Raw genomic sequence first — 20,946 nt, forward strand, 5'->3', positions numbered from 1 at the left:
CTGTCTGGTAACTAGTGCTGTGGCAGAAGGCCTGTTTTTCTCCCGCCTTTTAGCCTGGAGTTTCCATTGTGCATATAGACCCCTTGGGTCCTGCAATGGAAATCCCGTTGATGGTAAAGGGTGAGGGGAACTATCGCAGGCTGTGGGGTTTATTTATTTATTTATTTTTACTTGGTAGTGTACAATCAAGGACTTACTGGAAGCTGTCGAACCATTTCTAAGGTACAATTTTAATCTCCTCCTAACAGCAAACATGCTCACTGTGTTCTTTCGTTTGTTTTCTAGCTGATGTAAAACAAAACTGCTTGACCAGTAAGAGCTCATTCCGAGGGTGTTTGAGAAACCTTATGCTGATTAAAAGCCAACAGGCAGAAGCCTTTGACTTCAGTGAAGCCTTTGACCTGCATGGAGTTTTTCCACATTCCTGCCCTGGGGCTGAACAGTGAACGTCCATCTTCAGATGTTTCATGTGTTTTTAATGAGAAAAAAAATAAGTTTTTAATGATAATCCTGGTCTCAGCAATATCCATGTATTTTCCAACTCAGGACAACTGTTTTTAGCCAGAACTTCTACAATACCACATTTAATTTTTAAAGTCTCTTTGTACAACAGATACCTCTACTAAAACGTTAACAACATTGAGTACTGGTTTTCATTTTGGGTGAAATTTGTTTTCTTCTCTCTTCCCCCCTCCCCCCGCCCAAAGTGTTTACAGTGTATCTTCTGCTGATTTTTTTTGACAGTATTTCATTTGGCGTATATTGGTTTTTCTATAATAAAGCTATAAAATGGGGCCCCATGCAGTAAAACATTATTTCAGGTTGTGTGTGTTTTGTAGCTGTAAAATGTGACTCAGAAAATATGTTAGGTAATGGCACAAGCTTGAGGAATTTAGGTAAAGGTAAAGGGACCCCTGACCATTAGGTCCAGTCGTGTCTGACTCTGGGGTTGTGGCGCTCATCTCGTGTTACTGGCCGAGGGAGCCGGCGTACAGCTTCCGGGTCATGTGGCCAGCATGACTAAGCCGCTTCTGGCGAACCAGAGCAGCACACGGAAACGCCGTTTACCTTCCCGCCGGAGCGGTACCTATTTATCTACTTGCACTTTGACGTGCCTTCAAACTGCTAGGTGGGCAGGAGCTGGGACCAAGCAATGTGAGCTCACCCCGTTGCGGGGATTCGAACCGCCGACCTTCTGATCAGCAAGCCCTAGGCTCTGTGGTTTAACCCACAGCACCACCTGAATTTAGTAGGAAGCTAATGCTAAAATCTTGAACAGATTCTGCCCGTAGCATTTCAGTAAATCATATCTGAACGCTACCGCTGAAAACTTCACACTGGTAATGCTGCTACTAATTTGTATTCTGTATAGAAAAGAAGCTCAGCTGGAAGCGGAGTATGTAAATTGCTCCCCTAACACTTAGAGAGGGGCCAGGTTGCAGAGCCAGTTCTATTTGGCTCATGCTGAAGCAAGTGCATATTCTTTGTGGCCATTTGCTATGCAGATGCTCTTCATTTATATTGTAATGAAAGCACTGGAGGCATAATGCTAAGGTTCCTGCTGGTGCTGTGCACTTCTGCAGCCATTGTCACAGACAGATGAGAGGGTTGGCAATCAGCAGAATCGCATGGTGCAACTTTTCCCTGGACTAGATAACATTTAGGATTGTAGGTGTGGAGGAGGTTTGCATGTTTGAATGTTCTCCCACAAAAATGTCCTGCAAATAGAAAACTATCGTGCCAAGGAGAAGCCTGGCCAACAAATCTTCACCATAGAATCCTAGAGTTGGAAGGGATCACAAAGGTCATCTTGCCTAACCCCCTGCAGTTCAGGAATCTTGCTGAATGTGGGCCTTGAACCCACAACCCTGATACTCTACCAGCTGAGCTATTTATATTTGCTGTGTTCTGGGAATGACTTGCAGACAGTGCTGTTTTTCTGTTAACAACATTTTACATCCCTCTCCAGAGCACTTGCAACAACTGAGGCCCACAGATCTCATGTACTGTGTTCTGGAAGCCTCTGATTGGCAGGTCACGTATATAGCCCTGATGTCATTGGTTCACTTTTTGAAGTGAACTAGAAGATACAAAAGGTAAAAAATCTTATTTGGCTTACTTCATTATTATTTGGTTTTATGAATATAATTTCTAATTATCAATTAGTAAGGCACCCATGTTTCATCAGAAGACTTAATAATGCTTAATGCAGCTGATATGAGATCACTGGTTTCCAGAAGTGAGGCTGCAATCCTAACCCCTTACCTGGCAGTAAACCCCATTGAATTCAATGGTACTTCCATCTGAGTCAACATGGTTAGGGTTGCAGCCAAAGTCTGTAATATCTGTTAGAATCTAAGTTTATTCTGGGAGCACTCAACTAATTTGGAAAGCTTAATGTCTTCTTAAAACCCCTTTTAAGGAGCTGATAGGCATGTTTGTTTGATTTTGGAGTGTAGGTTGGTTTTCTTTGTAGCAGATCACATCATGAACCATTAACTAAATTCACTGGGATTAACTGTTCAAGCATAAGACAACATTTTCATGCCTCCAAAAACCCTGGCCATCTAATACACAAACAAGACACAACAAAATATCTTATTTATTTGGTTTAGGAATACAAGATTAAGTAGGCCTCTATATCAAGTCCCTTTTATGCATTTCACTTTTAAGTCACTCATTTTCCTGAATTAAGTACACACATGCTCTACTTTCTAAATCCTCTGTGTTTAATCAGAATGCTGTAATCAAACATTCACAACAGATGGTCAATGAAAACAAATGCTAACAGATTTCATTTTAAAGGAGTGTTTAAATACTACTAGAGTATTATTATTTTTTAAGGGCTGTTTTAAAAAGTGATATGCCTCTGACATTAGCTTCCAGCTGAATTCAGTATGAACAGAAATGAAAGTGCAGAGGATTCCGGGTTGGTTTTTTTAAATGTTAAAATACTTTAACACGTTAAACGTTAGCTAAAGTCCAGATTTAACCATGGAAAAGAACACATAAAAACTGCAGAATGATAGTTTCCACTCCCTATATAATAGAAAAATGGATGTTGCAATAGAAGGGAATGCCTGCAGCTATACAAATATTGGAATCTGGGTTGGGAGGGGGCATCCTTGCCTTCTGTCAAATGAATTGGAGGAAAAGAGCAGCCAATGCACACTTGCCTTCATGCAGCCAGGACAACAGCAGTGTGTAGGTGCAGGTCACTAGCTGTACCTGCTGTCAGCTAGGCTGGAGGGAAGCAAGCAGCTTTTTGTTTGCTTCTCTCTATTCTGGGGCCTATATGATAGGTGGGGGAAAATTGGGTTGTGGGGATAAGCACCATTAGGAACATTACCCCAGAGCCCAATTTCACTTTCCACCTAAGATAATATATGGTACAAGTGACACTGTTTGCTTGTAACTTAAAGGGGTGTATGTGCCTACTATACATTTTGGAAAGTTGTTAAGATATCATAACCAAATTTTGCATGATGCTGCCTGAGATCAAGGAGCAGGTTTTTTCATCCATGTTAGATGAATCAAGATGGCCTCATGAACCTTTTAAAACTGCACTTATTTTAACCACTGATGTCAGAACCGCAGTGATTTTTTTGGTTCCTCAGAATTCCCAAGCAAGGCCAGGTATACAAGGCTGCTAGTGTTTATAAAAAGAACAAAGTTGGCTTGATTATGTGAATAATTTGCCCACCTCTCCTGGGGTCCTCTAACTGACAATGGGATAGTATCCTTTGCAGCTTAAGAGCTGACCAAATTGACAGCTAGAGCTCTCCAGTATCTGTTTACTTCCATCCCAATGTCTGCCTTCCACTGAGGAAAGTTTTGTAGTGTCTGATGCACTGTGCGGTAGGTTAGAAGAGGCAAGTGTGGTTGGCACAGCACCTTTCCAGTTGTGCTACCCCATCCTGCTGTGGAAAGCGAGTGGCTCAGTTGAGAAACTGGGTTCAAGTCTCCCATAGGGTAGAAAGGAAAATAGGGGAAGATAGCTCTTTCCATGACCATACAGATATGAGTAGCTGACAGACTGAGATGGAAAGCATTGGAAAGAAGCACTGGTGGAAAATACTTGGTCATGTGCAGAGAGGTAAATAGTGGCACAGGAAATAAACACTGATATAGTTCCAGCTGATTGAAAGTTGGGTACTTAGATAAAAGACGACCATTGTGTGAACCAGATAGCACTTCATGACACTGAAGGGAAAAGAGCTTCAGCTGTTAAAAACACACAGATAAGCTTAAAACACATGAACATCAAAAACATTGGAAAGGTAGAGTCAAGAGCAGAAAATGCATTCTCTTAACCCTGCCTTTCACTCCTGTGGCATTTTAGCGCACAGGTTCATACATGCAAATAAAAAATAATAACTGAGTATACTTGTAGTGAAGGGAAAGTAGAACCCACAAGCTGAATGTCCCCACATTTTGCCCCCAAGCTGTATGCACACCTCCAGAGGGAAAGTTTAGTTAGCACTAATCACATGCAGGAGGCAGTGAAAGATAGGTGTGCCTGGCGTGCTCTGGTCCATGGGGTCACGAAGAGTCGGACATGACTGAATGACTGAACAACAACAATCACATTTAGTGGGGAAGTGGCTGGTGAAATCTGCCCACCCCAATGAACAGCTGATCAGGGCAGACTGGGTATTTGGGTCCTTTTGGATTAAGTCCAAAGGTATTGAGCATGTATTAGTCTAAAAAAAATAATACATTGAGGTAGTTTGCATTGTTAAGACATGAGCAACTAATTGTTACAAAACATTCCAGTACTTCACTTGATCTTAGCCAAAACGGTGAGAAGCCTTTTAAGATATTTATTCTGTTTTGTACAGTCACAGACTCTCCACTCACTTCTGGGCACACAACAGAGCTTTTTCTCCTGTCTCCTCCAACTCCCTGCATGCCTTCAAAATCAGCACATAAGCAGAGTCCTGCTGGTCCAGCATTGGATACAGCCCACTGAGTGTAAACTTTGTGCCATCTCTGCCTAATATCCCTAAATGTTTTGAATTGTTCACCTATATACAAACGTTGCTACATCAAAATATGCTACACTGATTTCAATGAAAACACGGCATTCCCATTGTTCAATGCCATCCAGAAAAAAACTATGCCGAGGCCCGTGGAGTTAGTGCACTTGCTAGTTATAGCTCAAAATACCTACTCTTCTTCCTTTCCATGTTCCACAGCCCAACTTTTTAAGACAAAACCAAACCACATTGAATTAACTGTGCAGTAAGTATTTGAATTTAAATGAGATTCTGCTTTGCATCTTATGAGGTTTACCAAAAAACCCACAAAAATCTTTCAACAGATAGGAATAAAAATGGAAATATAGATTCATGCTGCAGAAGTAGCCACCTATTGCAACCATCAGTCAATTAATACCTCTCATTGGACATCCAACTTTCTCCCTAAATCTATTTAATTCAACTTAATTCAAGGCCTGATTCAGCCAACATTAGGCACTTTTCTTTTTCTTGCTATGCAAGAGATTTAAACACATACTAAGTTCTCCAGTTAAAAGTTCTTAGTGTCGTCTGGATTTCCCCAAAGTTTATACAAGTAGCCTTCAATGTTTTCAGACCTGGGAGCTTTAATACAAACACGTGTCTGGGGACTCGTTTCTCTTTTTTACCCATATATTTGTATGGTGATAGTGCTGCAGTTGTGACCCATCTTAGATCAGGCTGTGACCTGATAGTGAAGGGGTAGCCAATGTGGAACTTACACCTTCTATCATCCTTAAGCTATTGATCATGTTGGCAATGGCTGATGAGAGCTGCAGTCTGAATCATCTACTTCTGCAGTAATGGGCCCTGACCCAACAGATGAAAACCAATGGTCTAAAATGACTCTTACTAAAAACACACTTCATTAAGGCTCTGATTAAGATCACTTCTCCCATGTTTCTATAAACGTGAAAGAGAAGCTATTGCTTTAAGCACTGTTGGTTCAAAATTAAAAGGCAAAAGAAATAAAATGAGGAATGGGCACCTGTCAAATAAGTCATCACATCTCATAGGCTGAGAATGCTTAACAGTATGGCTGTTTTTTTTTAAAGCAGACTTGCAAATTTCATGAAGAATCAAGGCCTCCATTATTTCCAAGTGGTTCACATGTAGCTCAATCAATAGTACAGTATGTGAAATGAATGTGTTACAAATCAACTTGTATTATTTGTTACACATTAATTTGAACATTGGTAAAGTCAGAGAAATGGCATTAAAATGCTGAATAGCTATATGTTTATATACATGCACAGTAAATTAACAGTAAAAAAATGCCTTTACACAGTAGTTTCCCCCTTCTCATTGGCAGTAGTAATAAGAACTGAGGCACAGGTATTAACATTTGACAATAAAAGCTTTCCTTTCAACATGGATGAGTTGTCACAGAATTTTGGCACTGCCTTTTTCCATATTGAATGATACTTCCTCTTTTCCTTTGACTATCTTGTTATTAGTGGTTCATCCTTTGTCTCCCGGGATGCCTCAGTATGTCTTCCATATAAAAGGCAGGTGGCAAGATTGGGGGGGGGGGAATCCAGTTTTTATATTCTGTTAACAAAAAGTTCTATCTATATTCCTTCATGTCAGTTGAAACAGGCACCAGTAAAACCAGTATTAAAATGTACTCATTTCAAAATAAATTATTATAACAAACCCTAAGGTTGGGTTGTATGATGTATTGGAAGGGACGATATTATAAAATATGTTCGGAAGATCATGCAGAGTAGCAACTACTTTGGTTTCATCCTTAGCAACATGGCTCTTCTTCATGTGGAAGCTTCTCAACCATCCTTTTGGCATTTTCAGAAATGATTTGCCAAGGTGTCTTTTTACAAGTTTCAACTTATTTTTGGTTTTATCACCCATTCCGCTTGAGGATTTGCGTGGTAAACATCCAGCATGTAAGCATCTGGATCCAAACAGTGCTGTCCTGAAAGAAACAGGATTTATTTTTTTTAAAAAAAAGTTTTTAGCTTTGTTTATAAGATGTGGTAGATTTTTATAAAGTCATTCTTTTCATTCAGGGACAGGGAACCTGTAGCATACTGCTCAGAGTACAACTGCCATCAGCCCCCACCAGAAGGCTAATAGTCAAGGATGCCAAGAGCTGCTGCCCAACAACAACTGGAAGGCCACAGATTTCCTTCTCCCTGTTCCAATATAAATCCTCCATAGCTGTAATGTGTGAATTCTACATTTCCAGAAATATCTCCTTTTGCCTTTGAATGATGCTCAAAGTTCAGTAAAAAACAATCAGGGTACAGGAACTCCCATAACTGCAGTAAACGCCACAAATAATTATCTGCTGGCCTTGTAGTTTCTGTTTGAACTGGGGACTCTCTAAACAGTTAAAATGCATTCCAATCACATTTTAGGTTTTAGGGAAGACAGGGTGATTGGGGCATAAGGAGGAACAAATTGATTTTCTGTGCAATAAACGGAACACACCTAAAGTTCTTAAGGGTGTTCCTGCAGACACAGAAAATGAAAAATTGCACTCTTCCTACCTGTCCTTCAACAAAGCGTGTGAGCAAGCAGTTCTGTGTGTTTTCATCTTTCACATTCAAAACATATCTTAACGTTTAAAAACTACAACATTATGTAAATTTGACTTTATTTTAATAATTATTGAAAGAATAACAAGATTTTTGACGCCCATTTTTGCCCCTACTCAGGTTGGTGCTTTTATTATCCCACTCTAGCTAGAGTACTGGCAGGAGTACTTTCATGGTAATGTGTTACAGGAAGCAGCAGAATGAGACTTTTAATGCTTCCCCTGGCAAAGCTAGATGACTCTGCCTTGCTTGCTGCTCATCACAGTTGACTTTAGGCACATCCCTAAAAACCAATCTAGAAGACAAGGTTGTTATTGTTTCAATTTAAGCACTAACCTATATTTCCTCCGATTTCATGTAAACTTTGAATCTGCATCTTCTCTGATGATCCATGGCTACAAAAGAAAACAAACAAAACATTAACAATCATACTCTAAAGCTGCTGGTAGTGGTAAAGTTTAATCTGATGGGATTTCTGTCTCCCTTAATGGTCTCAGCCTTTGTCGTTTGGTGCCCAAAGCCAACAAATTAGAGTAATTAACTAGACTAAAGGATGTTGAGAGACAAAATATTGCGGCAGCTGTAAACAGAATATGTTTCCCCATATTCTATGATTTAAATACAGTGGTGCCCCGCAAGACAAATTCCTCGCTAGACGAAAAACTCGCTAGACGAAGGCATTCGTCTTGCGGAAGGCTGCCCCGCTAGACGAAAAAGTCTATGGGGCTGCCTCGCAAGACGAAAAATTTCCGTCTTTTTTTTTTTTTGTTTAGTGAAAGCGCGGCTGTCATTGCCGCTTCGCTAGATGAAAAAAACGCAATGCAAAAAAATTCGTAGAACGAATAATTTTTGTCTTGCGGGGCACCACTGTATCTTAGATAGCAGGGTCAACTATGTTACTAACTTAATAATCCCAGCCCAACGTAGGGCATTTATGCTGGCCCGGCTGAATGTCTTTCCCTCGGCATTTGTCAGGGGTAGATACTAGAACATTCCCAGAAACAAGAGATACCGCAGATGTTCCCTGAATGTCCCGGATACAGTAGAGCATATTCTCTTTCATTGCCCACTGTACAGTAGGCTGCGTGAACGTATACTGTCCCCCCTCCTGAGTGGTATGAAACCACAGCACGGTGGAAGCGTTGGATTCTGTCTGTCTGACATTGACCAAAGGGTGACTGCGGGGGTAGCCGAGTATTTGGCAGCAGTGCCCCAAGGAGTAGCTTAACAGGAAGAAATCCCAGATTTTATATATATATATATATATATATATATATATATATATATACACATACACACACACACACACACACACAATCAGCATATGTACTCAACTGTCGCCTTTTTGCATATATCTTAAGGTCTTTGTATGTGACTCTCTTTCTTGCGGTTTTACTTGTAAAATGCCTAATAAAGGATTGATAAGTGTGTGCCAACAAATTATTGGAAATTGTTTGATGATTGGTGGAAACCAATTGGGCTGTAAACTATGTGCCTGCAAAGCAATCACCTGGCCGCTTTACATTAGCCTGAATCTTGTCAGCTCTTGCCAGAGTTGTCACCTTCCCTTTTTTTTGCATTGGGAAACTGCCATAGCTGTCAACTTTTCTTTTCTTTTTTTTGCAATGGGAAACGGCGCTGGAAATAAGGGAATTTTCCGCAAAAAAGGGAAAGCTGACAGCTATGGCTCTTGCATGTATGAAACTTGCATGTATAACCAGTCAGAAGAATGTAAAGAATGAATGGAAGCTCCTCTCATTCCTCACACAGTTAAGATAAAACTGAAGTTGGAATAATGAAAAGAATAGTATGGTTCTCCTCCAAAATCTTTTCATGAGTTGTTGCTAATCTTCTTGCTTTTACTCACCTGTTTTCACAGTAAAACCGTGCCAGAATATCTTTGGCTTTTGTTTGATTGTTCAGCTGGATTGCCATAGAGACTTTTGAATGCAATGGAGCATGAACTCTTATCACCCCTTCTGGTATATCAGACTGTAGAAACAGAGGAGAAAAACAACTTGCTAAAGTCAACAAATTGGTTGGGCAAAGAATCCTTTTCAAAGGCAGTACCATCCATTCATCTAATATAATATGGGACAGCTGCTAGTCTTCATTTTCTGAAAAGCCCTGGAACCAATGAGAAGGAAGATTTGTTTCTTAAGAAAACGACACTAAAAGGAAGCCAGGGGGTGGGGCAGAGATAGGTTGTTCTCCCTCTCCCACCTTTTGCTCTACAGACACCTGTCCTTTTTTCCAAGTCCAAGCAGAACTTTGATTTGGTATGCCAGCCACTACCTACCCAGTAGAATTGCACTGCCTGGAAATAAATTATGGCATGTCTGGGCCTTTTGAGTAGACTGTTGGTGGCTCTTAAGTAAACATCATATTTCAACATTTTTTACCCTTTTAGAGAACCCCTCCCCAAAGTATATGGCAATGGAAAACAATATAACTAAGGTAAGTTAAAAAACAAAATTCAAAGAAACCTTAAAAGCAACAACAATAAAAAATGAAATACAGAAGCAAAATAAAGCAATGCTTAAGAAGGGCAAAACCACACAGAACAAAAACATCGAGCAGGAGTCATGCAAGGAAAGCACTGAAGGAAGACACCAAGGCATGTCCTAGGCTCCAGCTGATGTCTCAGACTCCACTAGTGCCTCTTGTATGGAAGGATTGGGGTTCATGCCCGAATTATAATACATCTGTCCTTCAGTGATTGAAAAGCCTTGCCACTGGAACAATTCATTGTGTACTATAAAGCCCCAGAACAGCCTTCTCTATATCATTTTTTTTTTAATGCCATTGTTGCAAACTGCCTCTGGCGTAGTTTTTATTTAAAAGAAATAAATGCAACTAACTAACCACCACAAACAGTAAATAATAATACCACCTCTGTTCTTTCAGGCCTCTCCCGTTCCATAGTTTTTCTTCTCAATAGCCTTCGCACACCCTTGTCAAACATCAGCTGTCTCTTTGTATTGTTTATGGCAGCTTCGTTCATCTTTCTCACCTGAGATATCAGAAATGTTGGAACCTAAAGAGAAGGAAGAAAATAAAACTGAGTCTACATCACAAATTACTTCCTAAAAGCCTTTCCACCCCAGTGCACACACACACTCCTGGAATGTAATCCTACTGTAGAAAATCCCAGTGTACAATCTTGAAAACAGGGGTCTCATTTCAACTTCCTGAAAAGAAGCATGCAGAATCTTAAGCGGCATTTTCTGCACTATCCCATCAATCATAGCTTTCATCCCTGAAATGGAAGTAACAGTTCTGGCTGTAAATCTACTTATTCAGCTTCTTAATTCTCTACAGAGAAAGGTGACGAGTTCCTGTAATAGCCCCTTTTAAGCCTTTTTCCAACTGCAAAGTTCTTGAACGTACCAATAGTCTGAAATGCTAATAGTGCACTTATTACAAAGCTTCAAAAGTCCCATTTGTAACTAGGTAAATCAAGCCCAGCCTTCATGGTCTTGCATAAACACAAATCAAAGAGATTATAGATGAAAAATGCTTGTCACTGCTTGGGTTATCATTCTACCAGCTTCTCAGACTTCCTACCTTCCTACCAAATCCTTGCTAAATACTAAGAGAAATAAGCGTTAACAAATATATCTTCCATGTGTGCTTCTATTACAGGCTGTTCCCCTGATTTATTACTTTAAAAGAAATAGTTTGCCTATAAATGCTCTGTGTGCTTTATATTTTGCACTTCGGTCTATTTCTGTTAAATTACTAAACATATCTGCATTAGTTCTCAGCCTGGACTTGTTCAGCTTGTAATGAAAAATTAGCAGCCTTGGCACAAGACTTCTATGAAACTGAAATTAGCATTTGTAAAATAGAGACAATGTATTTGCAAGGGTCTCCAAGACTGCAAGAGATTAAGCTGGCATGAAGCCTGTTTTTTTCCCCTACTGGAAAATGTCACTCAGTATATGCTCAGAGGTGCTTTCTCTTGCCAGCTAGAATTAATGCTCAGAAACAAGTGTGAGAGGTATCATGGATGATCCTCAAAAGTGGATCTTCTTGGTCAAGAAACATAGTCATTTAAATCAAACTTGGAGAAGTAATGTTCATCTGTTATGCAGAGACCAGTATGCAGAAAAGCTAGTATATTGCTGTGCAACAAGAGGAGTAATCTGGAAAGTCTGAAAGTGGGAAAGCTACACCTGTATGGAAATTCATTCATATCTTAATTCACAAAAGAACTATTTTAAATTAAGCCGTAGCTGCCATATTTTTCAAGTAACAGAACATTATCCATAAAAAAAAAAATCAGTATAAACATTCTTAACTGCTTGGAATTATCAAGGTAGCATATTCTCTAGCATCAGTTTTATCACCTTTTTGGCAGAGCTTCTTCGGAGTTTGCTTGCATAATTGATTAATTAATGTTATTATTTACAGCTCAGCCACAGTTTCTGGTACATATAAAAACATAATAAAAAGTCAGATATGAAAAACTACCCTATACAGGGCTGCCTTCAGAAAAAACAAGGAATAAACTCCACAAGCATTCTCCATCAATGCATTTCCATGTTTTGAAAATATGTCTGTTGAATTCTGCCCGGCACCCATCAGTTAAAATCACAGGAGCTCTACGAAGATGTGATAAGTCTATTTAACCTTAATAATAAGACAGAATAAAAACTTTTGCTTACCATCCACAGGATATCCTGATATTTAATCAAAAGTCTCACGACATGTGCTGTAGTGGCTGCTGCCAGCATCTCTTCTTGGTTTGCACGTTTGCCTTTGTAGATGAAGAGGTTTGGGGCAACAATCATGGATACATTCCATAAAGTCATTTTGTTTTTCCTTTCATTTGCAACCACCTTCTTCAAGAACTGTAAAAGGGCCTAGTAGAGAGAAGGCTACTCAGACTCAATTTATTGGATCAAAGAGACCCTTCAGGGTGTTTTCTGACCTGCATGGCTATTAATTTTATTCAGTTTAGCCGAAGTGAATCATAGAATTGTAGAGTTGGAAGGGACTGTGAGGGTCATCTAGTCCAACCCCTTGCAATGCATATTTTGCCCAACATGGGGCTTGAACTCACAACACTGAGATTAAGAGTCTCGTGTTCTACTGAGTTACACATAAGCTAGGGGTGAGTTTTCAATGGATTTAATTATGCTTATTTCAGTACTGAATTGTGGCACTTGCAAAATAAACATCAAAGGATGCCTGAAATTAATTAGCGTGCACAGTAATTCATGAATAGCAAATCAAAGTGCCATTGATGTTATTTAACAAGTTATTCAATTTGACCTGCATGTACTTCCACTAAACATATTATGTAAAGATATGTTTCCAAAACAGTGGACATAGTGGTGGGATCTGGGCCACTTTCAGGTGGGCCTGAGTGCTACCACAGTCTCCCAGTGCCTCCTCTCTTGCCAGCACAGCCATGCTATAGCCTTTTGATTGGACCAAGGACAGCGCCTCCTTGCATGCTGATAAAAGGTGGCCGGAAGACAAAGAAGTTCCAGGGGAGAGAAGGGAAGGGAGGTCTCTCTCCTTCGGGGGGGGGGGGAGGACTAGAGGGGTTGAAGGAATTTAGAAAGTGAAATAAAAGGTTGATATTTATTATTATTAATAATAACAAATAGTATTTTGGGTTGTGGGATGAAGTTAAAAGTTGGGTGTGAAAAAAGAAGGGGAGGAGAAATTACAAGATAGGTAAAAACACATCAAAAGGTATGAGGCAGTGGAAAGGGCAAAAAAATATAAAAGGCCGCCTTCACTTGAGTCTCTGCATGAACACATTCTTTGTAAACTGGGAGGCAGTCACACAATACCTTCAGAGCAAATATTTGTACTTAGCGTGAGGAAAACTGATCTATGGAACTCCTTGTCACAAGGAAAATGCTGTGGCAAATAATTTAGCAATTTCCAATGGTGAATTACATATGAGGAGACAACTACGTCAGTAACTGTCAGCTGATTATGCCAAACTGTCTTCATCTGCCACCAATCTGTGACTGGCTCTGCCCTTCTACCACCATTTTGTGACTGGTGGGCCTCAGTAATTTTCAGCCATTTCAGGTGAGTGCTGGGGGGCGGGGTGTAGAAACAGAAACCTTGCTGCGAAGCATTTTTGTAAGCTTGCATAAGAAGGAGTTCCATTAATTACAGAAATAATTCAACTAGCCTTCTCTATGCTTTCCCCACAGGAAAGCCTTTTCCTGAGCTGAGGAAAGGAAAATGACAAGTCTGGGGAGTTTTTGCTTCTTGGTTCTACATATAGAATTGGCTCTTTTAAAAATAAACAAATACAGATGGCAAACCTCATTGAACAACGTGCCTACCTTGGCTGCGTCCCTGCTGGCATCAGGAAGCAACATGATCAGCAAATGCAAAGCTTGTAGCTGTAATTTGACTTTGGAGATTTCTAAGAATAAAATGATGGAGGAGAGTCTGTTAAAAAAACATCTGGGGGGGGAAAGTCAGCACTTTATATTTATTTGGTTTTTAAAAAATTACTGTAATACCCAAGATACTGGCTTTGGGCTGGATGTAAAAGCCTGTGCAGTGTCATCTTCTAGTACAAGTGAGCTTTCCCCCTTCTCCCCCCTGCACCCACACACCCCAAACTGGCTGAGGGGTGGGTGGGAAGGGGAACTCCCAGAAGCACACATGGGGGGAGGAGAGGGGAGATCATTCCACCAGGCAAACAGAAATGCTTGAGCTGACACTGTGACCTCCTTAGCTCTGCATTTAATCTCTCCCTTTAATCCTACACACAGCAGGTTGTATTAAACTAACTTTTACCCATGGAAATCAACAGCCATGATTTACTTAAGTCTTATTAATTTCTGCAGGTCTACTCTGAGTAAAAGTTAGTTGATTGCAACCCAGTTACTTGAATGTACCATGAGTCCCAAAAAACTAAAAGTGGGATTTACTCAATAGCAAACATTTTCTCTCTTCTTTACACATACTATCAGGCTGATAATCCTACATAAATTAAAACAGAAAATGTCTGTTCTGGTTTTCAAAGGAGCAAGTCTCTTAGAAGGAAGCCTTGTATTCAGGGATAAATTCCCTTCATACTTTTATCCTTTGGGTCACAAGCAGGACATCTTTCACTTCAGGCTTCCCATCAGCTTTTCTTTGATATCTCAGAAAGCCTGCCCTGTAGTTCAAAGCAGTCCTTTGTATAACATAGTACTTATCAGTCTCAAGGTAAAACAATATAATTCACTTTCAATTTATTTTTGTCACATTGCTTAATGGTATAAAGGCCCCAGTTATCATTAGGTAATAGATTTATTGTTCTGTTAGTCTCAGTTCACCATATAAACTTCTTTGTAAATATATATATTGGTATTGCCATGTTCTGGCATATTTATGTCTTCAAATTGTATTCAGGGTCTCTTATGTGACTCTGGAGGATGCAGAGACAATGTACGAAGTTTTTCCTGCTCCCTCTGACTTGCTTTTAAAAACAACAATTCAACAACTTTAATTCCTCTCTACTTACTTTCCACTAATGTGATGAAAGCAGGCAGATATTCCACAGTGAACAGTGGACTTGGAAGGTCTCGTATAAACATCTTCAGCAGACCTGCTGCATCATTGTTGCGTACCTGATCCCAGTCAAATGTATCTTCATCAAATTTTGCTTCAATTTCTTGGCGAAGGCTCTACAGGACAAGACAAAAATGGCATTTATAAATTACTGCTCATAAAGAGAATTCTGCCTTTTTAATTTTGCCATATCCTGTTTGGCAAGAATGTAACATCCTGAATCAAAGCAAACACTAGAATAAAAATAAACAAATCTTTCCCTTATTAAATTTAAGCTTCTGAAAATCATCTTATATGGCTTGAATATGATCTGGTACCTATTTAGGTAGCTTTTAAAAAAAGCCATAACTCTCAGCTGTTAACTGTCAAAATGCAGACTAACCTGCTGTTGTTGGTAGGTGGAAGATGTTCCAATTCAGGGGTGGTCGATACATGGAGGAAATTAGACAAAACCCTCAGGACACACCCGTTATGTGCCAAAACAATAAATAAATATTAGGCACCAGGGAACTCCAACTTGGGACTCAGGCAACAAAGCCCAAATATTTTTATTCCCCACACCACTAGGACAGAAAATGTGTGCAGTCACAGTGACATAAGCTGGCTGGGTCCTTCCAAAACAAACCAGACAACATTGCTAAAAACAAAAGGAAGACAAGGGCTTTAATTATGCCTTTTAAGGAGAAAAAATGCAGGGAGGGAGGAAACTGATTACAAACAAATCAAAACATAAAAATTTGTGTCGCTGGCATGGGCTGAGATGCATCTGGAAAGTTATGTTGCCTAGAATGGAATTCTGATGACTCTCATGTAACCACTTCAAAACCACGTATGCATAAATTAAAAAAACTAGTCATGTTACCCTGCTAGTAATTGTAAGTTTTTTTAAAAAAACAAAAAAAACACAACACCACCAAAGGACAACTTAAAACCGTATTTGCTAATCGTTCTCAAAAGACACAATGTGTAGCAACAGTCTGACTTTGTGTGGTGGTTGGGAGGGAGCTTGAGGGGGAAAAGAAAATAAAGAGTTTTGGTAGGGTTGTTATGAGCAGGCTTAGATTTTACATGCTGGAATATTGAAATTGCTTAAAGAAGAATTTACAAAAGGGTAGTTACTGCACATCTCATACTGATGTAGGGAAATTAAAGGTCAGGCATGATTATAAAAAAAATAGTAAAATATTTCAAGATTTGTGCCTCAAGCAGTTAGAGGCCAAAGGTGCCGAGGTTTTTAAAAAATCTGAAATCCCATGACCAGCTGCTCAGGCCTTGGGGAGGGGCACCCACCTCACTCGTTTGCCAGCTTGCATTTTCAGTGTCAATAACTGCTCTTCAACAATGAAACCTTGTCTCCTAAGTATTTTGTCTTCATTCTTTTCCCCATCTGGGTCACACACTGTCCAGCTTAGCTGAATCTTGACCTACCAGTTTCAGTGGACTTGAGTTCAAGCAAGCACTAGTAATACAAAATAGATTTATGCAGCCTTGCACAAGCAAATGCTTTTACACAGCTTGCCCACTTTCTGTATTCGAAAGCTACATTGGTCTTTTAAAATAGGTGAGAAAAAGCTACGTACTTTAACTCTTGAAGCAGATCCAGGCACTCGAAGAATTCCTTCTGTTTCCAGACCCGTCTCCTCAAGCTTGAGCAACAGCTAAAGCACCACAGACAAAAGATACTGTTTGTTGGTACAGAAATGAAACATTCACAATTTGTTGAACACTCAAGTCTCTGAAAACATGAAATGGTAAGGCTGCGAAGCTAGCATACAGTTAGTAATTTTTCTTTCATTGGCTAGCTTCCACTATTTTTATATCTGTAGCTAGATACTCCAGTCACTGTACAGCTTTTTATACAAAAGGATCCTAGTTTTTAAGTGAAATTAAAGAACAAAGTGTCTCATGGCATCCTGAGGACCAAAAATGTAATAAATGTCAACAAATGCCGTAAAACCCTAAACCATGGGTAGGCAAACTAAGGCCCAGCGGCCGGATCCGGCCCAATCGCCTTCTAAATCCAGCCCACGGACGGTCCAGGAATCAGCATGTTTTTACTTGAGTAGAATGTGTGCTTTTATTTAAAATGCATTTCTGGGTAATTTGTGGGGCATAGGAATTCATTCATTATTTTTCCCCAAAATATAGTCTGGTCCCCCACAAGGTCTGAGGGACAGTGGACCGGCCCCTTGCTGAAAAAGTTTGCTGACCCCTGCCCTAAACCCTGCCCTAAACCCCACTGCGGCTAACGTGGTTAAATTGCAGACATGGTTTAAATTGCAGCCATAGTGTTTAAGGTGCCACAAGATGCTATATTGCCTATAATTCAACTTTTATACAGTAGTTTTGGAATACTCAGAAAGGCCAACTTTGGCATTGAATTTTTAAGATGTCTCTGTTCTTTCTAGATGTTTATTTAATAATTAATAATACTTTCCTACCACTTCAAGGCAAAAATACCACCAAAGCATTTTACAATAGTATGCAATGCAAAACTATAAATTCCAACAACGAAATGTTTAAATATTAAAAATACCTGTGTACACCATTTTTATTGTATGTTATACTACACAGGTCAGTATACCATGATGTCAGGGAACTGTCCCCGGAGCAGCGCAAGGTAGTGGAAGGGCTCTCAGGATGCTACAGAGAGCCCTGGCCCCACCTGACCAGCAGCACCTCCTCTAGCAGCGGAGGAAGCAGCGAGGCTTCCAGTGGGGAGGGGCATGGGACTCAGGGGATGGAGGGTCGAGGCTCTGAGGAAGCTGGAGAGACTCTACACTCCCCTAGCCCAAGGGGCGAGGAAGGAGGCACACAATTTCCGTCTCCCCAAAGGCGTCGAGGGGTGAAACGAAAGGATGGAAGGCAGGGTTTTCGTATACCGAAACTCTTTTGTTGGGGTCAGAACCGGAAGGGGCCATTCCCAGATTCTGCCAACGTTTGATACAGACATGAACTTTCTAGCTCTGCACTGTACATAGTATGCACAATAAAAATACTAAAGGAAAGGTCGGAGTTTTGCCTGGTTACTCATGAGCAACTAACCGAGGACTTTACACATACAATAAAAGAAAACTAACCCAGTTAGTTCTAAAATACAATATGTAATTTACAGATCTTAATTAACTCCCCAAGACCATGATAAATACAAGTCCATAAGGCCCTTTTAAAAATGATTTAAGGATGGGGTTTCATTGCACTCATGTGGAATCACATTCCATAATTGGGAACCACAACTGAAAAGTCCCTTCTCCATGTATACACCAATTTAATCATTTTTAAAGATGGGAGCATCCAAAGGGCCTGAGAAGTAGATCTTGAGATATGGGCAGGTTGGTACAAGTAAAAGTAATCCTCAGTTCACCTGGTCCCATATTTTTTAAGGACTTTAAAGGTCATCACCAGCACATTGAATTGGATTAATTATATGAGAAGTCACCCCAGTTATTTTCCTCAAACCTCACAATAAAGATTCAAGCTCAAATGCATCTAAAGTGAAAGATACATTCACACAAAGAGTGAGGAACTGAGGTCAGTTTGCTCCACTCACTTTCTGAAAGATGAGAGGAACTTTTATTCCAGGAATCTTCTTCTGATCATTTTCCAGCAGGACTGCTAGTGGAACACCAAAAAGGCCATTTTCTTTAGAAAGAGAATTTAAAATGAGAGACTCTTGATTAATAACATGTTGCTGACAAATGATGTAAATTACTTGCATATCAGTTAAAGGAACAACCAAAGAAAAGGAAAAAAAAAACCCTTCACAATAAATAGGGGAAATTATACAGTAAAGTCCTGTGAAGCGCTATCAATTTAAGTTCTATACGTTAACAAACCTAAGAGTTACTTCATCCAGCCCACATTCTACCAGCTTCTCTGCACTAATATAATGGGGGACTTTGTCAAAAGCCTTACTGAATTCAAGCTACACTACATCCACAGCATTCCCTAGATCCATCAAGCTTGTAATTTGTATCAAAAAAGAAAGAAATGAGATTAGTTTGGCATTATTTGTTTTTAAGAAACCCATGCTGGGTCTTAGTAATCACAGCATCTTTTTCTAACTGTTCACAGACTGACTGTGTAATGATCTTTCCTGGTATTGACTCCAGGATTAACAGCAGGACAAGAATACATCTTATGGCCACTATGGTCTAATAGTCGCTAAGAGACTTGTACTTCTAACCTGGAAGAATACTTGCCATCTATTATGCAATGGTTTGATGCCCTTAACACACTTCTGAGTATACTTTGTATAAACACCAACTTCACTTGGATACATATTAGGGCATTCAGATGTCATTTATTGATCAAAATGTGTAACCTAAGATGGATGCATGGGTTTTTAAATGCATTGTTAATGTGAGCTGGGGTGTGTGTGTCCTTATGGTTATTTTTTCCCTTTTTCCTTTCAGGTTTTCCTTCCTTTTTCTTTAATGAATTTGCAGTTTTAAAAAGCAATAAAAATGTAGAATCGCCTCTGATATTGTATTTTAGTTATATAATTGCTTGCAATCTCTTTATTTTTCTTACTGCATATTTGTATTGTGTAATTTAATAAAAAAATTAAAATGTAAAATAAAAACACATCATTTTACTTACTAATAAAATTCTCAGAAGCCTTTGCTTTTATTTAGTTATTTAGTTATTTAGTTATTTATTAGCCACGGTTTCATCAACACATGCAGTTACCTCGTCCTTTGACTCTTTCAGTTCGGTTCCTCTTCAGCTCTATTCCTAAAGCATCATAGAAGGCTGTTAGCTCAATCAGAGAGAGATAGCGAATTTTCTTCATGTCATCAAGAGACAAATCTCCAACTTCTGTCAGTCCAAAACGGCTTTTCCTAATCGTAAAGTTCTATAATATATGTTAAAGAATTGCTTTAATTAAATGTTTTGGGAAAAAATAATAATTTTTTTGTGTGTGAGAGAGCAAAATTTCATCTTAAAATATGTTTGCGCTACTATTGAATCTTAAGTTATGACTTAAGTATGCAATTATGCTATTAAGGCTGTAATCCTATGAAACATGTTTTGGTGTAAACCCCATTAAACTTAGGGGGTTTTCCTTCCAAATAAATATTGGGCTAAATATCTCCCACTTTATAAAGAAAACATGCATTCACATACAGAATCGGGAGGAAATACTGTTACAGTTTTACCATGGTAGCTTGCCAGCTTGGGGCTTCCATGTATTTTGGCATGAATGGGTTGCCAGGAATTGTAGTAATAAAATAAAATAAAAAACCTTCTGGAGGATACCAGGTTGGCAGAGAGTGACAGAATGGATTCTACAATAGCTTTATAGGCAAGGGCAGAAACACATCCTGTAGTATTGCATTGTGTTCAGGCAGAGAACTTACGGAAAGCTCCATAATTCTTTGGACCCTACATTCATATGCAGAGTTTGTGGTTTTAGAAATCATATGATATTTTACTTCCACAGAATGATAAGAGGACAGGCAACCAGTTATAAAAGTCTACAGATAATAGGCTACCTGTGTGGAAGGGCAGTTTTTGTCTTTCCCCATCTTATGAGAACCTCTGAAGTAATTTGGAATGAATACAGATACAAGTTTATGCACCCCCAGGGAAAGCTGAGGGATGAAAGTCTAATGGCTTTGGTACAGGACTAAGATACAAGAATGTCTGAACACAGGCCATCTTGCCTGCATTATTCAATTACAATAAATTACTTTAATGTTAAAGGGCAAAGAAACCCGCTGAGAACTGAGTTCATGCATTATTTACATAAATGAAACTCTGTTTTGAAACTACTAGGAGACAGCTACAGTAGTGTAGCAACACAGCTTGGCAGGGCAATGAAT

The 20,946-nt window shown here is 39.5% G+C and overlaps 2 protein-coding genes across 5 annotated transcripts in view; one reads left to right on the forward strand and one right to left on the reverse strand.

Moving 5' to 3' along the window:
* Positions 1–639, forward strand: part of LAMA1 (laminin subunit alpha 1) — an 87,721-nt gene extending 87,082 nt beyond the window's left edge. Inside the window, exon 63 of the mRNA XM_033154935.1 lies at positions 286–639. Coding sequence (XP_033010826.1) covers positions 286–446 — 161 coding nt within the window. The 3' untranslated portion in view covers positions 447–639. The remainder of the gene's footprint in view (positions 1–285) is intronic.
* A 5,521-nt stretch (positions 640–6,160) lies between these two features.
* The window catches only part of ARHGAP28 (Rho GTPase activating protein 28), a 52,267-nt gene continuing 37,481 nt past the window's right edge, over positions 6,161–20,946 (reverse strand). For all 4 annotated transcript variants that reach the window (XM_033154936.1, XM_033154937.1, XM_033154940.1 and 1 more), the window contains exons 6-15: positions 19,811–19,976; positions 18,669–18,760; positions 16,699–16,776; positions 15,072–15,234; positions 13,897–13,979; positions 12,247–12,444; positions 10,470–10,613; positions 9,444–9,568; positions 7,913–7,971; positions 6,161–6,951 (exon numbers count right to left, since the gene is read on the reverse strand). In XM_033154936.1, the coding sequence (XP_033010827.1) occupies positions 6,860–6,951; positions 7,913–7,971; positions 9,444–9,568; positions 10,470–10,613; positions 12,247–12,444; positions 13,897–13,979; positions 15,072–15,234; positions 16,699–16,776; positions 18,669–18,760; positions 19,811–19,976 (1,200 nt within the window). In that variant the 3' untranslated portion in view covers positions 6,161–6,859. The remainder of the gene's footprint in view (positions 6,952–7,912; positions 7,972–9,443; positions 9,569–10,469; positions 10,614–12,246; positions 12,445–13,896; positions 13,980–15,071; positions 15,235–16,698; positions 16,777–18,668; positions 18,761–19,810; positions 19,977–20,946) is intronic.

This window comes from Lacerta agilis, chromosome 7 (genome assembly GCF_009819535.1).
Source record: "Lacerta agilis isolate rLacAgi1 chromosome 7, rLacAgi1.pri, whole genome shotgun sequence".
NCBI lineage: Eukaryota > Metazoa > Chordata > Lepidosauria > Squamata > Lacertidae > Lacerta > Lacerta agilis.